The sequence below is a fragment of the Canis lupus genome, chromosome 33, assembly GCF_003254725.2.
Source record: "Canis lupus dingo isolate Sandy chromosome 33, ASM325472v2, whole genome shotgun sequence".
Classification (NCBI taxonomy): Eukaryota; Metazoa; Chordata; class Mammalia; order Carnivora; family Canidae; genus Canis; species Canis lupus.
In genome coordinates this window covers 18,410,588-18,429,505 of record NC_064275.1, presented here as the reverse complement: position 1 = coordinate 18,429,505, position 18,918 = coordinate 18,410,588, and the positions used below count along the sequence as shown (strand labels likewise).

The 18,918-nt window shown below is 50.0% G+C and overlaps 2 protein-coding genes across 7 annotated transcripts in view; one reads left to right on the top strand and one right to left on the bottom strand.

Moving 5' to 3' along the window:
• CCDC191 (coiled-coil domain containing 191) overlaps positions 1–5,104 on the top strand; it is an 88,596-nt gene extending 83,492 nt beyond the window's left edge. For all 4 annotated transcript variants that reach the window (XM_025477162.3, XM_025477172.3, XM_025477181.3 and 1 more), the window contains one exon: positions 4,022–5,104. In XM_025477162.3, the coding sequence (XP_025332947.3) occupies positions 4,022–4,166 (145 nt within the window). In that variant the 3' untranslated portion in view covers positions 4,167–5,104. The remainder of the gene's footprint in view (positions 1–4,021) is intronic.
• An 823-nt stretch (positions 5,105–5,927) lies between these two features.
• ZDHHC23 (zinc finger DHHC-type palmitoyltransferase 23) lies at positions 5,928–18,280 on the bottom strand. 3 transcript variants are annotated; one of them, XM_025477225.3, is made up of 5 exons: positions 18,125–18,280; positions 17,445–17,716; positions 14,534–15,220; positions 12,673–12,831; positions 5,928–10,553 (listed from the first exon to the last, which is right to left on the bottom strand). In XM_025477225.3, the coding sequence occupies exons 2-5, from the start codon at positions 17,603–17,605 to the stop codon at positions 10,286–10,288; spliced, it is 1,275 nt and encodes a 424-aa protein (XP_025333010.1). In that variant the 5' UTR covers positions 17,606–17,716; positions 18,125–18,280; the 3' UTR covers positions 5,928–10,285. The 3 variants fall into 3 exon arrangements, with proteins under 3 accessions (XP_025333010.1, XP_025332991.1, XP_025333000.1); XM_025477206.3 differs by having other exon boundaries at positions 12,673–12,840; positions 18,125–18,278; XM_025477215.3 differs by lacking the exon at positions 18,125–18,280 and adding an exon at positions 17,919–17,989 and having other exon boundaries at positions 12,673–12,840.
• Positions 18,281–18,918: the final 638 nt, after the last annotated feature.

The window sequence follows — 18,918 nt, the reverse complement described above, 5'->3', positions numbered from 1 at the left end:
GATGTTGAATTCTCCTATTATTGTACTACTATCAATTACTTTATTAGCTGCTTTATGTATTGAGTGCTCTCATGTTGGGTACATAACTGTTTACAATTGTTGTATGTTCCTTTGGGTTGTTCCCTTTATGATTACATAGTGTCCTCCTCCTTTGTCTCTTTTTACACCAAAACACAGGGTAATTAAAATGGCAAAAATGTAGTGAAAGCGAGTTTTTAAAATAGCAGAGAAAACAGTTACATATAAAGGAAAACCCCTACGGCTATCAGCTGATTTTTCAACAGAAATGTTGCAGGCCAGAAGAAAATGGCATGATACATTCAAAGTGCTGAAAGAAAAAATTTGCAGCCATGAATATTCTATCCAGCAAGGCTATCATTCAAAATAGGAAAGTAAGGGTTTCCCAGACAAACAAAAATTAAAGAAATTCATCACCACTAAACCAGCTTTACAAAAAACATTAAAAAAAGTTTTTTTTAAAATTTATTCATGGGGTGGGGGGCAGAGACACAGGGAGAGGGAAAGAAGCAGGCTCCATGCAGGGAGCCTGATGTGGGACTTGATCCTGGGTCTCCAGGATCACACCCTGGGCCAAAGTCAGTGTCAAACTGCTGGGCCACCAGGGCTGCCCGCCAGCTTTACAAAAATGCTAAAGGGGACTCTTTGGAAAGTCAAGAGTAAACAGGAATAAGAAAAGCAGGAAGTATAAAAGCAGCAAAATTAAGTATATCTATAAAAACCAGTCAAGAGATTCACAAAATAGGGCAGCCCTGATGGCCTAGTAGTAGGCTGACTCTCCCAGTGTGCAGAGACCACCTGCCTTAGCTTCACAGCCCTAGTGCAGGTAGTTGTTATCCTAAAAGGCCTCTGCAGGTCTCCCTATGGCAGCAGGTGATCCTCGCTTCAACATGGGACCCTCTAGAACCATAATTCCAGAACTTGACAATAGGGTAATCTTTTCCCAACTAAAATTCAGGGGTGGTGGTAGCTTATTGTTGGAGGTAATGTTACCAGTGGGCTTTTTAAACAACACACAGGCACCTCAGAGATACCGGGGGCTCAGTTCCAGAACACTGCAGTAAAGCGAGTATCGCAATATAATAAGTCCATTGCATTTTTTGGTTTCCCAGTACTTAACAAAATTTGTTTATACTATTAAATGTGCGATAGAATTATGTCTAAAGAAAAAAAAAAGAATTATGTCTAAAGAAACAATATACATACCTTAAGAAAACTTTATTCAAAAAGGCTAACAATCCTCTGAGCTTTCAGGGAGTCATAATCTTTTGGCTGCTCGATGGTCTTGCCTTGATATTAATGATTGCTGATTGACCACGATGGTGGTTGCTGAAGGTTGAGGTGACTGCAATTTCTTCAGAAAGACAACAACCAAGTTTACTGCCCCAACTGACTCTTCCTTTCATAAAGTTTCTCTGTAGCATATGATACTATTTGGTAGCCCTTTACCCACAGAACTTCTTTTAAAATTGGAATCAATCCTCCCATCCCCTGCTTGGTCAAGTTTATGTAATGTTGTAAATCCTTTGTTGTCACTTCAGCAGTCTTCACATCTTCACATCTTCACGAGGAGTATATTCCATCTCAAGAAACCACTTTCTTTGCTCATCTGTAAGTAGCAACCATTCATCTATTAAAGTTGTGTCATGAGACTGCAGCAGATCAGTCACATCTCCAGGCTCCACTTCTGATTCTAGGTCTCTTGCGGTTTCCCTCATATCTGCACACACTTTGTCCACTCAAGTCTTGAACCCTTCAACCCACGAGGATTGGAATCAACTTCTTCCACTCTCCTGTGAATGCTGATATTTTGACCTCTTCCCATGAATCATGAATGTTCTTAATGACATCTAAATGGTGAATCCTTTCCAGAAGGTTTTCAATCTACTTTGCCCAGATCCATCAAAAGAATCCCTATATGTGAGAGGTAGAGCCCTAAGAAAAGTGTTTCTTAAATAAGACTTGAAAGTCAAAATGACTCCTTGGCCCATGAGCTGCAGGACGGATGCTGTGTAGCAGGCATGAAAACCTTGATCTCGTTGTCCATCTCCATCAGAGCTCCCAGGTGACCAGGTGCATTATCCGTGAGCAGTCCTATCTTGCAAGGAATCTTTTTTTCCCAAGCAATAGGTCTCAACAGTGAGTTTAAAATATTCAGTAAACCTTGTTATAAACAGATGTGCTGTCATCCAGGCTTTGTTGTCCCATGTATAGAGCACAGGCTGAGTGGACTTCGCAGAATTCTTAAGGGCCCTGGTTTTTGGAATGATCAAGGAGCACTGGCTTCAACTTTAAGTCTCTAGCTGCCTTAGCCCCTAACATATCAGCCTGTTCTTTGTAGCTTTGTGAAGCCAGGCACTGACTTCTCCTAAGAAAGTCCTAGCTGGCATCTTCTTCCACAGTAAGACTGTTTCATCTATATTGCAAACCTATTGTTCAGTGTAGCCACCTTCACGAGTTATCTTGGCTGGGTCTTCCGGAAAACTTGCTGCAGCTTCTACATCAGCACCTGCTGCTTCACCGGGCACTTGGATCTTACTGAGCTGGTCATTTCCTTAAACCTTATGAACCAACCTCTGCTAGCTTCTAACTTTCCTTCTGCAGCTTCCTCACCTCTCAACCTTCCTAGAATTGAATAGTTAGGGCCTTGCCCTGGATTAGACTTTAGCTGAAGAGAATGTCGTACCTGGTTTGAAAGTCTTCTATCCAGATTTTCTCCATATTGGCAATAAGGCTGTTTTGCTTTCTTAGTATTTGTGTGTTCACTGGATTCACGCTTTTAATTTCCTTTGAGAACTTTTCCCTTGCACTCAGTTTGGCTTTTGGGCAAAAGATGTCTAGCTTTTGGCCCGTCTTGGCTTTTGACATGCCTTCTTCACTAAGCTTAATCAGTTTCAGCTTTTGATTTAAAGTGAGAGCTGTGAAAAAGTAAATAAATAAAATAAAATAAAAAATAAAAAAATAAAGTGAGAGCTGTGGCTCAGTCGGTTAAGCTCAGATCATGATCACAGGGTCCTGGTATCGAGCCCCGCATTGGGCTCCCTGCTCAGCAGAGAGAGCCTGCTTCTCCCTCTCTCTGCTTGCCACTCTGCCTACTTGTACTCTGTCAAATAAAATCTTTAAAAATAATAAAGAGAAAGACGTGTGACTCTTCCTTTCACTGGAACACATGGAAGCCAGTGCAGGGTTATTAACTGACCTCATTTCAATACCGTTGTAGCTCAGGGGCTAGGGAGGCCTGAGGAGAGGGGGAGAAGATGGGGGAGGGCTAGCCGAGCAATCAGGACACATATATTTAAGTTTGCTGTCTCATATGGGTGTGGTTCATGGGGCCCCAGTTACAGTATTCACATCAACGGTCACGGATCCCAAATCACCGTAACAAATACCACGATAATGAAAATGTCTGAAATATTGGGAGAACTACCAAACTGCAATGTAGAAACACAAATAAGCAAGTGCTATTGGAAAGGTGGTGCCAATAGACTTGCTCAAGGCAGGGCTGCTGTGGCAAATGCTCAATTTAGAAAACGTGCTGTCTGAAGTGCAGCACAGTGAAACACGCCTGTAAGTCTGAGCACCTGGGCCCCAGTGCCTGGACCTTGATGCTGCAATTGCTCTCCCAGCATCTCTACCTTCAGGGCTTCGGCTGCTGGAGCCTCCAGGCCGCTGGTCCCGTCTTGAGCACAGGTACAGGCTGTGACCAGATGACCTGGGGATGCCTCGTGGCCTGCATTTCCGGGGGCCCCTGGGTGCTCTGCCTCGGTGTCACCTCCAGAGGGTTTCTCTGACCCCCCGATGGAAAATAAAAGTAACTTGTCGGTCCCTCCATCCTCTTTCGCTGCTTTATTTTCTTCGTAGAATCCCAGTTTTGGCCTCTCCATCTTTTATAGAACATTATCTTTTTACTCCAAGAATTACTCTTCTGCGGTTTTTAATGTACCTCAGACGGAAAGTCAACCAGTCCATGGTGTTTAACTTTTTTTTCCTTTTGTGTTTAAAGGAGGATTCTCTGGATCACATTTGAGACCTGGAAGAAGTTTGTGAAGTTTATGAAAGAGGAAAGAAAAAAAGAAGAAAGGCGAGCGCAACTCCGCAGGAAGGTAGCCGAAATTCTCCCAGACTTCCAGCTGCTCGCCCCACCGTGAGCCTTGGGGGGCACAGTCGGAGGAGCCAGAGGAGCCTGTGGGGCACCAGGGGGGCGCCGGATGGGCACCCACGTACGCATGCGTCCCCCTGCTCCGCGTTGTGTCAACTACTTCTTAGATCAAAGGAATCTTCCAGGGACTTTGACTTCCTCCTCTGATTTCTCTTGGATTGCTAATTCATTCACGAGAGCATCCGTCTCCGCCGGTCCCTCAAAGACCAGGGTACAGCTCCACTACTCAAATGCATCCCTTCTATTTTCAGCATCATAAACTTTAAGAGGACAAGTGTGTGCCTGCCTGAGTCTGTGAAGGAAAATGTGTCCTTACAGCTTAACACGGGGTGTTGACAGATGTAACTTTAATAGAAACTAGAGGCAGCAAGTATGCAGAGAGGGAGTCACAGGGGGTCAGTCATCCAGCAGCTTGGCATCGCGGCAGGCGGGACACCACGGAGCCAACGGCCTATGGGCAGCCCCGTCTCATTTCAGGGAAACTGTGGCACCCAAGGCCCCTGTCTTCAGCACAACCTGCTAGGCCTGAGGGAAGTCCAAAGGCTGATGACTGTCCCGGGCGGTCCAGCAGTTCACGGAGGTGTCTGTCCGTGCTCCCAGCCGCTACTCCAGACAACACCTTCCGTCTCCTAGTCCTCGGCTCGGTTTGAGCCGCGCCTCCACGTACTTCTCTTGAATTCCAAGACCGATTCCATCTTTCAGGTGCGGATCACTATAAAGACTGACAAAATGCTCTTCTGTGAAATGTCTGAATTACCTGCTAGAAAAAAAAATGCTCATTCCAAAATACAGGTCTAGTAGTTGAATTTGTTATAACCAACCAGTGTACCCAGTATGACACAGTCCCTTGCAGCCCCGAGGCAACTACCATTGTTTGCTAAGTTGACCATTCTAGTTGGTAAAATAAAATGCTGTGTGTTCAATAAATTGTGATTGTCCTTACTTCCCAGAAGGGCGATCTAGCCCCGCTATCTGCATCTGCAGTGACTTACGTCCTCCTTCTGGGGGACACGTGTGAGGATTTACTCAAGAAAGGACACCACACTCTAAGCTGCACTTTATTCCCTCTCTATCCTGTCCCCCACACGTCTTTTCCTTTCATAGGATGATACAGTTGACCTCTAAAAACGGTTTAACAGCCGCTAATGAAAACAGGACTAAAAGTAACTCCTCTTGAATCCCTTTCCATCCAGATCACTCTCTGCTTATCCCTCCCGCAGCCAGGTTGCTACTGGAGCAGATGCTACCCAGCGACGTCAGCACCCAGACGTCAGTGCCAGGCCCCAGAGAAGGAAGGGTGGCTCCCTTACGTCATGTGCCAGGGGCCTAAAGAAACCTCAGAAAGCTTAAGTTTTCTCTCTCAAGCTCTTTTATTTTTACTTCACCTCAAGCATCAGTTAGTGTCTTTCGCACCCACATTCTGACTGGGCCAGTGGGGACCTCTTACCTCCCTAAGGGACCTCCTGAAGCCACAGGAACATCCCCTCGGTCAGCGGCCTGCACTTGTTGCTGGGTGGGCTGCCCGAGAAGCAGGACTGGAGATGTTCCTGCTAACCAAATGCCCACATAAGCACCGTCCCTGGCCTGCAAAACCAGCAAAGTAACCACAGGAAAAGCGCAGTGTAGGGCAAGGGGTAACTGCGGTCCATCCACAGGATGGGGACGCACCAGTGGGCGGAGGAGCAGCCCAGCTCTAACAGGCTTCTCTCAAAGCAAGAGTTCAGGAGACGCACGAAGAAACACCAGCTACTTCCCTTAAAGAAAGCACTTTATTTTCCATTTAAGCAACTTGGTCACAGTACGTTATTTTACATAAATGGCAGTAATTTTTTAAATCTCCATTTAAAAGGCCTTGTGTCTGAGTCTGAGGTGATAAGAGGATATGAATACAAGTATAAAAACAGTGCAAAACGTTTAGCCTGCAGCCTCCAGCGCCGGCGTCGGGAATCCCCTTTAGTGTTGCTGGGCCAGTGACATTAAGTATCGAATATTAAATATTCCCGGGCTTCCTTTAGCCTAACATCAGACCCAGAAATGTAATCAAATAAAAAGGTTCAAAAGCCCTAACAACGTAAGCCATCAAATCCCCCAGGCCACGGGATCAGAACAGACTGAGCTTGCAAGGTCTAGAACATGGCATCGTGTCAGCGGTGCCCCAAGAAGAAAGATGGGAGGGATGTCTGGTGCATCGGTCACTAGAATAGACTAAGCTCTGGTTTTAAAGCTTTGCCTTTAAAGTATGGATTTTCTAGACGTGAAGGTGCCACCAGGAAGGCTAGAGTGGCAGTAAGTCAAAAGCCCAACTCAGAAATAGCTGGAAATAGCCACAACCTCTAAGAAATTGGTCTCCGTTAACCATTCCGTCTTTGGCTGCTGCTGCTGCTACAGGAGAGCACTTGGTGCCAACTGAACTGGGGTAACAGTCCATTAGCAACAGGATCACATTTAGCTGGTTTTGCAAAACGTTTCTATTAATCACAGCAAACACCCACGAGAACGCAGGAGATTTTATTCCGCGCTAAGGTGAGCAGAGCTCTCCTTTCTTCCCTGCATCACCTTGGCAGTGTTTAATATAAAATGGCATACTTGCCAGGCTGACGAGAAGACCAGATTCCAAACAGGTGCTGCGACCAAAAGTCTCTATCATCCCTCGCTTGTTTGAGGAAATTCTCTTTTTTGCAAAGGCAGGGTACCTAAATATGGCTAAAATGAAGTCCTATAAACCTACTTACCTCGTTTAAAGAGACCCCTAAACGTCACAAAGCATTGTTAAACATCCTGGTTAAAACTGTGCTTCTAGATTTCGTATTTTTGCTTATGTTAGTTGAGTTTTGTAATAAAAAGCTAACGTCCTACCCAAAGGAAAGAGAGTCTCTGAAGCAGATGGTCGGTATTACAGAGAAACCGTCCTGGCATTGTGTTTTCTGGCAGTGGAAGATTCTAGTATAGAAAACTTTCTCTTACTAAAAATATTAGGAGTACCAAGGGCTATTGCATTAGAGGAGGCCTGCAGCAGTCTCTGCTAGGCAGGTGGCACAGTGGAAGACAGCAATTACTTTATTCACCAAAGGACAACACTACTTGAATGGCCAAGGTTCCCAGTATCCTAAGCAAACACAGCAGAGGCTGAGGTGACATGAGCGGCAGGGTCCCTAAAACTCACTTAAGGCTTCTTAATGGTCATTTCATTTCAGGTGGGCCCAGCTATGACCAAAGTACTTTTTGGGTATCATTAAAAACAAACAAACAAAAAAACAACAAAAAAAAACCCCAACATTTTAGATACTGAAGGACCTTCTCCTTTCATTTGATCCTGATCGTCAACTATTTTTCCCTTAAATCTTCCAAAAGGACCCACTTCTCCTTCCCAGAAATTGTACACAATGGCGTGGCCGAAATGGAGGAGGTCAGAACGTAGATCATTTGCCGAGCTCCGTATCCCTATGTTTACTAACAGGCTGAGGAAGTGGAGGGGAGGGTGGGGGAGGAAAGGGAACTATGCTGGGGGTGGCGGAGGGCCTGCCCTCATGGCCAACAAACTGCCGGCTCATAGGTTTGCAGAGCACTGTCCCCACGGCTATCATCATCGTCGTCACCGTCACCACCACCACCACCACCACCACCACCACCACTGGTTTCTCTGGGACTCAGTCGTTCACAAGCCTTGTCCTTTAAAAGGACAAAATCCCTCAAATCGTTCCGGGTCATAAACAGATGTAAGAATCTAGAAGTGCAGACTTAGGAGGGTGTCCCAGGGCCTAGAGAAACCCTGCTCCCAGACGGCCCCTTGTTGGTTGCAAATACTTCAGTAGGCTTCTACCCCCACACAGCTACTGCACTTTTCAAACCCTTGGGCTTGCTCCTGCATATGCCAATCGCGAAGACCTCAAGGAACTGAAAACAAGCACCATGATTGAACCAGCCAGAATCCTATAGAAGGAGTCCTCCCACAGGGGAGGGAATCTGAGTGGGGCCCCCGCAGGTAAGCCATGGGGGGAGGGGGGCGTGATAAAACCGGCAGTCGTTCCTAGCTCTCCCACCTGATCGTGGTCTTCTGGGTACCACTCATCTTTATCGTGTCCTGTTTTGATGGCTGTTAAAGATTCGGCAAGAGGCTAAAATCACTGTCTTATTGTTCCTAGGAATTTTTATCATCTAATGTTAGGAGATCAGAGTTGGCGGTACATCTGGCATCCAAGAGACCGCAACTAGGGATTCCTGGCCGCATGTGCTGGCCCTGACCTTATTCCTCTCTTATCACAAACCTAGCAGCAAGGAACTCGTTCTGTGGGATCCAACGTTAATTCCAAATGAATGCTTGACTCTGGGCCAGAGCAAGGGCATCACTGGAGAAACCGCAGACTGCTAACATCCCCAGACTTGCTCTTTGGCTCATCCCAGTGGAATACGGAGCCTCTCACTGGTTAAACAATCCATCTCTGGGGAGAGCAGCGACAAGCCTGTATAAAAATGTGGTGAGTGTCTGGAGGACAGCTTTGTTTCGCAGCAGGACTAGGGATGGTGCCAGCCACCGAGGGTAGAGTTGCAGGAAGTAGCAGTACTTCCTCGCAACACGTATGAACTTCTTACGACAGCAGCATGCACGCACAGACTGAAACAGCTGGCAGTATTTCCCCTACATTAAGCTATAAACCAAAGCAAATTTAGGGACTCATGAATTTTCTTTGGGATTGCAAAATTAGTACGTGTATAAAACCAAATATTTCAAGAGGGTATTTTCCCCATCCAAAAGTGCCTCATCTTACCTCTATGGCAGAACAGACCCGTTCTCTACAAATATTTAATCTTTCATATGTTTTCAGTTTTAAGATATGATTAAAATAACATGATCTTAGAAAGAGCCAGGGAAGAACCATAAGCCATGAATTAGCGGAAAGCACATATACCCTGTTTTTTCTCTCCAAGCGAGATTTCTAGGGAAAGGTCAATGAGAAGTCATGTGCAAGGATTGACCTCTTGGTCAATCAACTTCTCAGAGGGTTTGTGCCAGAAAACTGGTTTTTGCAACCGAGTGCTGTAACTGACGGCGTTTGCATTACTTCCTGGGGGTGCGGGGGGATAATCAAGCCCTTGATTATTAATCAGCCACATTACCCAGGAGCGAGAGTGAAGTGCTCCCCACAGGGGTGTCTGTTCTCCTCTTCCAGCCTCATCCTAAGTGTGCTAGCACCTTCCCAGGTGAAACACGGAAAGAGGAAATAAACAGTAATGCCTATTGGAGTTTGGAGCTATTTAGTGTAAATCCAAACAATAAATATAGAAACAAAGAGATAAACATAAGGACTCATCACCTAAACTCACAACCACTGTATTATCCTACCAATAATCGTAGCTTATCGACTGCGCCTTCAGGATCAGGGGACGGTGTGCATCCATCCGACCATCCTGTCTGAGTAGTTAACGTCTCATACTTCAGAAAGAGAGATTCCCGCAACTGTACAATGTGGTATCGCAGGATCTTTCATTCTGAAATGCTGAAAATGGATTACTCTGGTAGTTTTGGCTTCAGTACTCTGACCTACAAACATTTCTCTCGGTCTTTGAGTTTTCCTAATAATACTTCATCCCTCTTGGGTGCTGCAGTCACTTCCCAGTGCTTCCCACATACCACGTCCCTCGCATGACCCTCATGCCGGTGAGGTGGCCGGGGCCGGCATCAGCACCCCGCTTATAGATGAACCTGAGACTTGGGGAAGCGACTCAACTGAGGGTCACATGGCTATCAAGAACTGAAAGAGGGACTGGAAACCCTCCTGATGCAAACTCTTTCTCCCCTAACTAATGGATGGGCATTGCTTCTACCAATCTGTGCACTAGCAATCCACATCCTTTTCCACTCCTGGTGACTGAGTTAACAAGGTGACTGGAAAAGAATGGCTCTACTTTCACTGCTTTGATATAAAAATCTCTTAAGTTGAAGTCAGAAAAATTCATTTCTTCCCAGTCCAGTGTCTAAACCTGAGCGTGGCCCTATATAGCCTTTTAAGAAACTGGGGATAAAAATGAACATCCTGCGCGGACACTGAAGTGTTCGATGGATGGGAGCAGAGGGCGGGCCACCCCTCACAGAGCCACACAGAAGGCACTTCAGACAATGTCCTCGGCGGGGTGGTGGAAGGGGGGGGCGCCCAGCGTGGAGAACTGGTGCCAGTTCCGCAGGAAGCCCCGATTGTACTGGCCTGTGTCCACGATGAGCCCGCAGAGGAGCCGGCGCCCCGTCTTCTGACGCAGGGCCTGCTGGACTTCCCTCTCGGTGACGTTGTAACTGATGTTAATCAGCTGAATGAGGAAGATGTAGGCCATGCCCGCCGTGACGATCACGGAGTACCACACGCAGGTGAAGGCCAGAGCCGAGCTGGAGGACAAAGAGGGGGTCAGGACTGCCCATCTCTCCAGTCAGAAAGCTGGCACCATCCCGACACTGGACGCACACGGTACCCATTACTGAGGACTCTGGCGCCTTCCCCGATTATCCTACTCGGAGGATACTTTTCTACCCTCAGGACCCTGAATGCTTACCTTATGACTACTTGCATGTCCTTTTCATGCTAGAATTATTGGGGGGCTCTTTTTCTAGTACATTAGAACAGCCAGGACGTTTCTGCATTTTGTATCCCCCATACAACCAACACAGCGGCTGACATAACAGCATTTAGAATCTATCAAATGAACGAACAATTCTTAAATTATTCTTAACTGGGGAAAATCAAGGCACCAGGACACTGCTATACACGTCCTCAAGGAAGCCTGGATGGGGACCCAGGAACGGTGCTCAAGCATTTGTCTCCGCTCTCTTCGGCACAATGCTGGTGAACACAAGTGAGAAGACAACTCCCAACACTGCGAGTCCTTGACTTCTTTTTTTTTAAATTTTATTTAAATTCAATGTAGTTAATGTAGAAGTGTTATTATTTATTTCAGGGGTAGAATTTAGTGATTCACCAGTGCTCATTGCGTCAAGGACCCTCCCTAATGCCCATCACCCGGTTACCCCATCCTCCCAACCCCCTCCCCTCCAGCAACCTTCAGTTTGTTTCTTATGATTAAAAGTCTCTTATGGCTTGTCTCCCTCTCTGATTTCGTCTTGTTTCATATTTCCCTTCACTTCTACGTAGAAGCACAATCACATTCCAGGTCCGGCTTCCTCAACCCGAACAATCACACAGGACAAGAAAGCTCCCTTCAGCTCCTTACTGAGACAGGAGAGGCTGCTGATTCATGTCCACCAATTGATTATTTTCAAACATTTGCAAATGAAGAGCTAACTGGAAATGAACCTATCCCGAATCTTCATTTGTTAAGGTGAAAGGGACCCAGAGGTGATGACCTCACCATAAAGATGAGGAACACCAGGGCTCAACAAGGCGACATGAAGCACCTGTACACTGGGTAGGTACCAATGGCAGCCTGGGTTCCTCATTCCGTGTCAGTGGCCCCCAGAAAGCCCACAAAACTCATGCTTCACCACATACAGCCATGCTCTGCTGGAGGACATTTATTACGCACAGTTGTGACTGCAGAATTTCACAACCTACTAGCACACTCAATACAGAAAAAGAAGGAACTTACCCTGAGGAGGAGGACCAACCTGTTCTAATAATGCCCACAAATATCTAGATCTATAATGGCAATGGGAGATCTGTCCACAGACTAATAAATACCTTCACAGGGGTGCTATGTGGGTAAAGCAGAGATTGTTCTGAGAAAAGAACCACGAAGGCAGCGCTGTCCTAGCTCAGAGCAGGTTGGGGGCGGGGGGAAAGGCACAGATACTACACAGCACCGCATCAGCGGAGACCGTGGAGGAGATGAAGAACAGAGGCAGGGGCCCGCAGCCATCTGCGGAGGGGCTGGCTGGGGCTGACGCAGCAAAGCACACAGAGATCTTTACAATACAGAAATGTGCCCCAGCCTAACTAAGGAAATTTTGACCTAGATACCACAGTAATCATGAGTGGTGATTTTTCAAAAAGTAGAACAGGAAAAACCAATGGAGGTTAGAAAGTAAAGACATGTCACAGAAACTGTGAGGCTCCACAAAGGGGTCAGAAGCAATGAATCAAGATAGGGCTAAAGAGCACGAGAAAGCTGCAATGAAGTGAGGACTTGCCGAGATGATTTATGACAAAACAGACTGCACACGTACCCTGGGACTGCTCGTTTACGGTCTTAGTTTCACTCTTGCCACCCTGGGCATGTACGTGGCCATCTGACTCTGGAAGTCCCTGACTGAACCCGGTCCTACTTGCAGGAGGGTACTAGTTCCTCACTCTGTAAGGGTCAACGATCCTTCTGACATCACCCTAGAAAAAGGCACAATTTTGTTGGCCATTTCAAGGATACCCAGCATCCAACAGCCTGTCCTCTCTTTTGGTTGGAAACTCCTACCCTGGCAGCAAATCACAGCCCCTTAGGTAACGGCAACACCCACCCATTCCCTCGTCTCTGTGCTCCGTGCCCCGGTAGCATCTCACCTGTAATCTGCATAAACTCCAGGACAATAGAAGAGAGCTGTGAAGACACTTCGGTCTCTACAGATGGTGTCCAAGGTCAGTGTGATCCCATACACCGAAGTGAGCAAGAAGACCGAAAGGGCAAGTATAAATGCTTGGTGATTTGATTCTCCAACACAGCTATTTATCCTCAAAACAGCATAGGGGGAAGAAAAAGCAGACATTTTTTAAGGTTCTTGATACTGATGGCAGCTAAAGCTATCACGGTGATCATTTCATAATGAATATACACGTTGAACAACTATGCCATGCACCTGTTAAGTAACAGAACATTGTAGATCAACTACAGTCCAACGAAAAAGAAAAAAAAAAAGTTTTCCATATAATTCACATAATAAACAAGGAAGTTTCAAAAACAGGGATAATGTGGATTTCAATAATTAAAAAGTTCTCTTATTTTTCACCTTTAGGGAATTAAAAACTTGCCCACTGAGAGGCGTAGCCTTATATTCTCTGCTCTTTCCAAAGTGAAACCATATCATTACTTTAAGGATGTAACCAAGTAAAAAGCAGAACCCGGCTAGGAATCTTTCTATATCCTAACGAGTCTATTACCCAATTACGAAGTGTGTTAATGCTGCAGCCACCACCACAAGGAAAGGGTGACATCAGTTAGCAAAACTTTAAAACCACAAGTATTACATAGTGTGTTAATATGTATGTTAAACACATATGTTAATACAAAGATTCCCAAGAGGTTAGAAACCGGGTTTGAGGTGAAGAACAATTCGCTGGTCAGGGAGAAAGAGTTCTGTATCATAGCCACTTGTAGGGCAGCGATCTTCCTTTACATGGAGCTGTCAGGCCCTCTGCAATCCAGCGCTTGTCGATGGGCCACCCCCCCCCCACCAAACACACACACACACACACGAATATATGACGAAGACTCAAAATCTGAGAGTGAAAATACCTGTTTACTCCTAAAGAAAGCCCCAGAAAAAAGCATCCCTGTGCCTGAGCCCCCCCTTGAGGTTCACTCCGAGGCCCTCCTGGCCTTGCTGCACCCTCTCCCTCCCCCACGTCCCCTTCTGTGGGCTGGCGGGGGGGGGGGGGGGGGGGGGGGGGGTAGTGCTATGTGACCAGAATCCTAGCCACAGAAGGCATAACTCACTGACCACAGGGCCTTCAGAGCCAAGAGCTGCAGAGTAGCAAGCACGCTACTTCCAGCCTTGGCATCTGAATTAACTATACCCTCCCTCAGATTTGCTCAGTGAAGCAGCAACATCGTCTTTACAAGTTGCATGTCCTAGGGCAGGGCCCTTCCTGTGTCCTGGGTTGGCGCTGGCCAGCGGGCAGGTACCAAAATAGCCCGTTTCTCCGCAAAGAGCAAAACGGGGAGCTACGTGGCAGGGCCTCACCTCAACCCTGCGGACTGGGAGCCATCAGGGTGATGAAGGACACACGTGAGGGGACAAAGTCCCTAACAAATATGGGAATGCTTTCTTGAGCTCTGCGCTCAAAAGGCCCAGCACAGACGGGGGAAATATGCCTAGGCTGATTCTGATCCATTCTTAAAAAAAATATATACATATATATCTCTCTCACTCAACTGCAGACTTGTTTTACGGAGAAGAAAGTGAGGGGAGCCCGGAAGAGAAGAGCAAGACAGCAGCGACAGCGACCACCACAAGGGCCTTCAGGAAACGACTGAGGGACCCACGCGTGCGAAGCTGGGAGAACTGCCCACGAGGTGGGCACATCCAGCAGCCCCCGGCTACGTGCAGGTGTGCGGCTGGGAGGGCGCGGAGGCCGGAGAAGCCCGAGCTCGGCAGCGGCTGACGGGGCTTTGCCCTCCGCGAGCCTCCACGTTCTCCCAACATACCAGACACAGTGGTGATCCATTCTCCTCACGCAGATGCCGCAGATCCGGCAGTGCCACGCGCGGGCCGGTCGCACCAGCTGGCACTTGGCGCACCAGTCCTCCTTCACCTTGGCGGGGCTCCCGGCCGGCACCCCGGGGGGGCCCCGAAGCTCCTCCCTCGGCGCGCGGCTGCTGAGAGGCCCCCGGGCCTTGTCCTGGCCGCCGGGGCCCGGGCGCTCGGCGGGGCCGCCGCTCCCGGGCCGCTCGCTGCCCGCCGGGCTCCTGAGGTAGCCTGGATTCTTCTTGGCTCTGCACAAGGCTAAGAGTATCAGAAATAACCCGCAGGTAAGCAGAGCCAGCCGAGTGGGCCCCACGCGCCCTCTGGGGACCACCTCCTGCAGGAACACATAGTACATGTAGCCCAGAGAAAACAGTCCGAGGCTCAGGAAAAACAGAGTCTGTTCTTTCCTTCGGTGAGTGAGGTAGTAGTACCACAGGGCCAGCACGGGGAGGGAGGTCAAAACCACCACCCCCAGGAGGAAATGCCAGGAGGCCACGCGGAGGAAGACGGGCAGCAGGATGAGCGGGGGAAGGATGCTAATGTTAACCTTCTTGGCCCCCCTCAGCCAAGGAATTCGGAGGCGATCAGAAACCGTGTCCATGATTCTCTCGCAGGTCTCTGGCTGCACCGACTTACACGTGATCCATCTATTCAGAAGAGCACAAAGAGAAGGCACTTCACTTGGGTTTGTTAAATTCAAAACCACGGAGCACTGCAGGCCAAACAGCAGGACACATGCTGGAAGGGGCCAAAGGCCAAGCTCTCTACTTCCAAACTACTAAACGTGAGCTCTTCGGATCACAGGTCATCTTTTTAACACGAAAGGGGAGATGATGTTTAGAAATACAACAGTTACAACTATTTCTCCACGAAGCAGATACATGGGAATGCAGGCGTATCCTGGGCAAGTACTGTTCGGACCCGGGTGACTCTAGAGACTTAAGATCCTCAGAACAATTCATCATCTGGTCGTGAAGACGACACGGGAGGTTGGGAAATATGAGAAGAGACAAAGCAGCAAAACCGCCCCATGAACTACTGTGGCCAAACACTGTGAGGCGCTCAGAGGAGACACCATGGGGTGGAGTCATTAGAGGGATCTCTGTGAAAAAGGAGGGGTGTGCACCCCACACCTGGACAGCTGGCGGGTAATGGTGCGGGGGGGGGGGGGGGGGGGTGGTGGGAGGCGTCCCAGGGGAGCGGCACGTGTGCAGCACACACCTGTCCCGCGCCCAGGGAGGAGCCAGTGTAGCGGGGCCAGGGGCTGCAGAAGGAAGAGGGGAGAGCGAGCTAGGAAGAGCCAAATGCCTGAGCTTCGTGGACACACGGGATTTGCTGACATGTTTGCACACTTAGGCTAACAAGACAATGAACAGTTTAAGGAATGGTAACTCTGGATTATAGACCAACAATTCAGAAAAGTAAGGCGACAACTTGGGCACAGGAGGAGATGAGAACACGGGAGTCACACCACAGCAGGACAGAGGGAGACTGGGAGCCTCTCTCCAGAGAAGGGTACGGAGGGAGCCAAGAGCTCAGGGATGGCCCAGGTCTCAAGGGCGAGGAGGGAGAAAGAGTTAGAAGGTTAATGGAAAAGCTGTGGTCTCGAGTGATGGAGGTTACGGAAACAGCATCATTTTTCCATTCATTAAAGCAGAGTGCTCCATTTTCTCCGTATGGATTTTAGACTAAATCAATTTAAAAATACCTGTAAAAAAAGACTCAAGACACAATCAAGGAATAATGACAAAAGAACTATAGGGGCTGCAGGGCTCTGCTAGTGAACTACGGTGGTCCCAAGACGCTTTTCACGTCTAGATGAATGCACCGAGCTCTAAGTCAGCAAGGTGCCACTACAGTGAGCTTTCGTAACCGGAAGTAATTATGATTGGGAAAAGCAGGTTCCCAACATCCTTATTTCCTCCCACACTATGCTTTCCATATGGCAACAATTTTTAGCTATAGGATTATTTGGAAAATGGATCAAAACCTCGTTATTTCTGTTCGGTACAAAATTTTTTCTCTGATGTTAAATATCACCTTTTCGGATAGTAATTTCCAACACCTGGGATAATGGATTTGAAAATAAAAGCCAAATGCAATGATACTGGTCAAGACAGCGTTTCTGCTCGTGCTGAAAACAGCCAGTCCACGGCAGGGACATGGCTTCTGGACTGGATCGCCTCCCCAGGAACAAGGGTGAGGCCAATTCCAACAGCAGGAAAATGATCTTTCAACCCTCAAGGCCTTTTGTGGTCAGGTGCAGTCCAGCCTCAAGTACTCGATCCCTAGGCGCTGGGAACACAGAGAAGGCAGGAACCTCCTAGTAGTAACGTGTTCATTTTAAATTTACAGATTCTGGGGCACCTGCATGGCTCAGTTGGTTAAGCATCAGCCTTCCCGTCAGGTCATTATCCCAGGATCCTGGGATCGGGCTCCCTGCTCAAGGAGGCGAGCCTGCTTCTCCCTCTCCCCGTGCACTCACACGCGCGCTCTCTCTCAAATAAATAAAATCTTTAAAAAAAAAAAAAAAAAAGGACACAGGTAAGTAAATAAAATTTACAGATTCTGGTCTGCCCTTCATTTTTTTTATACATTTAACCTGCCACTATCCCTTTATTTGCCTGTTCTCCCCACCGGCTTCTCCCTTTAAGTGAAAAATAATAATGTCCTACTAAACTGAGCTGAAGAGACAGCTGTGCGGTTGTGAGCTCCTGAGTAATTCACCTTTATGAAATCCTCACACCTGACGCGGACCACAGCTCTCTCTCAATCTTAGATGCCTGCAAACAGCAGCAAGAGCGAATCCAGCGTCCTGCATGCCGCGCCCGAGGGGCCAGCGGGGTCAGCTCCAGGCGGCCCTGCCCTTACCTGTCGCATCCGTCATCGAGATCTTGGCAGTCACACAAACAAGCAGCCACGTGGTTCTTTTCCCCGTTTCGATCTATGTACTCGCAGCAGCACAGGGGCTCCAATTCGGGCTCTTCGGCTTTGTTTTTCTTCCCCGGCTTCACACCGCCCTTCTGAGTCATGATCCCCACCTGCCGCCTCGAGGTGCGAGGAGCCCGCAGCAGGCAAAGGTGCAGAGCGCTCGGCTCCTACCTCGTACGCACGCACGCCGCTCCCGGATTATCCGCCGACGCCTGAAAGAGCAACCGGGAGGGGGAGGGGGAGGGGAGGGAGGGGGGGAGTCTCGTGTTCGCCAGGCGTTCCCGGCTCCGCTCGGCTCGGCTCGGCCCGACCCGGGTCCGGGCGCCCCCGCCGCCCCTTCCCAGCCGGGCCGCCGGCGCCCGGGCTCCCTCGCTCCCCGCCGGGCCGGCCGACCGCGCGGGCCCCACAGCTCACCTGCCGGCGCCGGCGGGGACGGCCCCGCGCAGGTGCAAACTCGCCCTCCGGGGGGCGCGGCGGGGGCGGCGGGGGCGGCGGCGCAGCGCCCCGGGTCGCCGTCCGGCCCGCGCCCCTGTCCCGCCCCCGTCCCCGCCGCCCGCGAGCGCCGCCCCGCCCCGCCCCGCCCCGCCCCGCCCCACGGATGACCTTGGAAGGGAAGTTACCTGCGCTCCGGGGCCGAGGTGCGGCGGCAGCCAGAGGCCGACGCGGGGGCGACCTCGGCCGGCTCCCCCCGAGGCGCGGCCGCGTCTGCAGAGCTCGGCTCCGCGGGGCTCCGGGGGCCCCGGCTCCGCGCCGCCGCCCACCTGTGCGCACGGGCGGCCCCGGCCCCGGCCCCGGCTCCGGCCCCGGCGGTGCGCCCGCCTCCCCGTCGCCCCGCCGCCCCGCCGCCCCGCCGCCCGCCGCCCGCCACCCGCCGGCCCCGCGTGGCCGCTCCGCGCGCTTCCGGGTGCCCCGCCCCCGGCGCCGGGGATCCCCGCCCGCCCGGCCCGCACGTGCGCCGCCCGCCCCCCCGCCGGGCCCGCCGCCCAGGCCCCGCCCCCGCAGCCCAGGCCCCGCCCCCGCCGCCCGGCCGGAGGACCCGAGGACCCGCACCTGCGGGCTGGCCCGGCCCCCGAGCGGCCCCGGGCGGGACGTGGGCGGGGCAACCCCAGGCCCCGGGCCGCCGAGCGCCCGACCGAGAGACCGAGAGACCGAGACCCGGGGAGCCCGAGGATTCGCCCGGCGCCGGTCCCCGCTCGGACGCGGGCAACAGGCTGAGGTGGAGCTCTGCACCGCAAATTGTTCCCGGGGTGCCGCCCCCAAATCCTCCAGCCTTCCCTTAAAGGCCCATCGCTGTCCCTGAGCTGTTCATTCGGAAAGCTTGTTCGTTTTCACGATTTCTGGCGAGCAGATTCTACACTCGACCGGCCGGCCTACTAGTACTTTTGTTCCAACGGACCGCATATTTGAAATGAAA

Coding starts and splice junctions, on each gene's coding strand:
- ZDHHC23 (XM_025477206.3), bottom strand. CDS start 17,605: ATGACTCAGAAGGGCGGTGTGAAGCCGGGGAAGAAAAACAAAGCCGAA. Junction 15,221..17,444: donor CTCGATGACGGATGCGACAG/GTAAGGGCAGGG, acceptor TCTTCTGAATAG/ATGGATCACGTGTAAGTCGG. Junction 10,554..12,672: donor GGAGTTTATGCAGATTACAG/GTGAGATGCTAC, acceptor TTTGTCCTCCAG/CTCGGCTCTGGCCTTCACCT.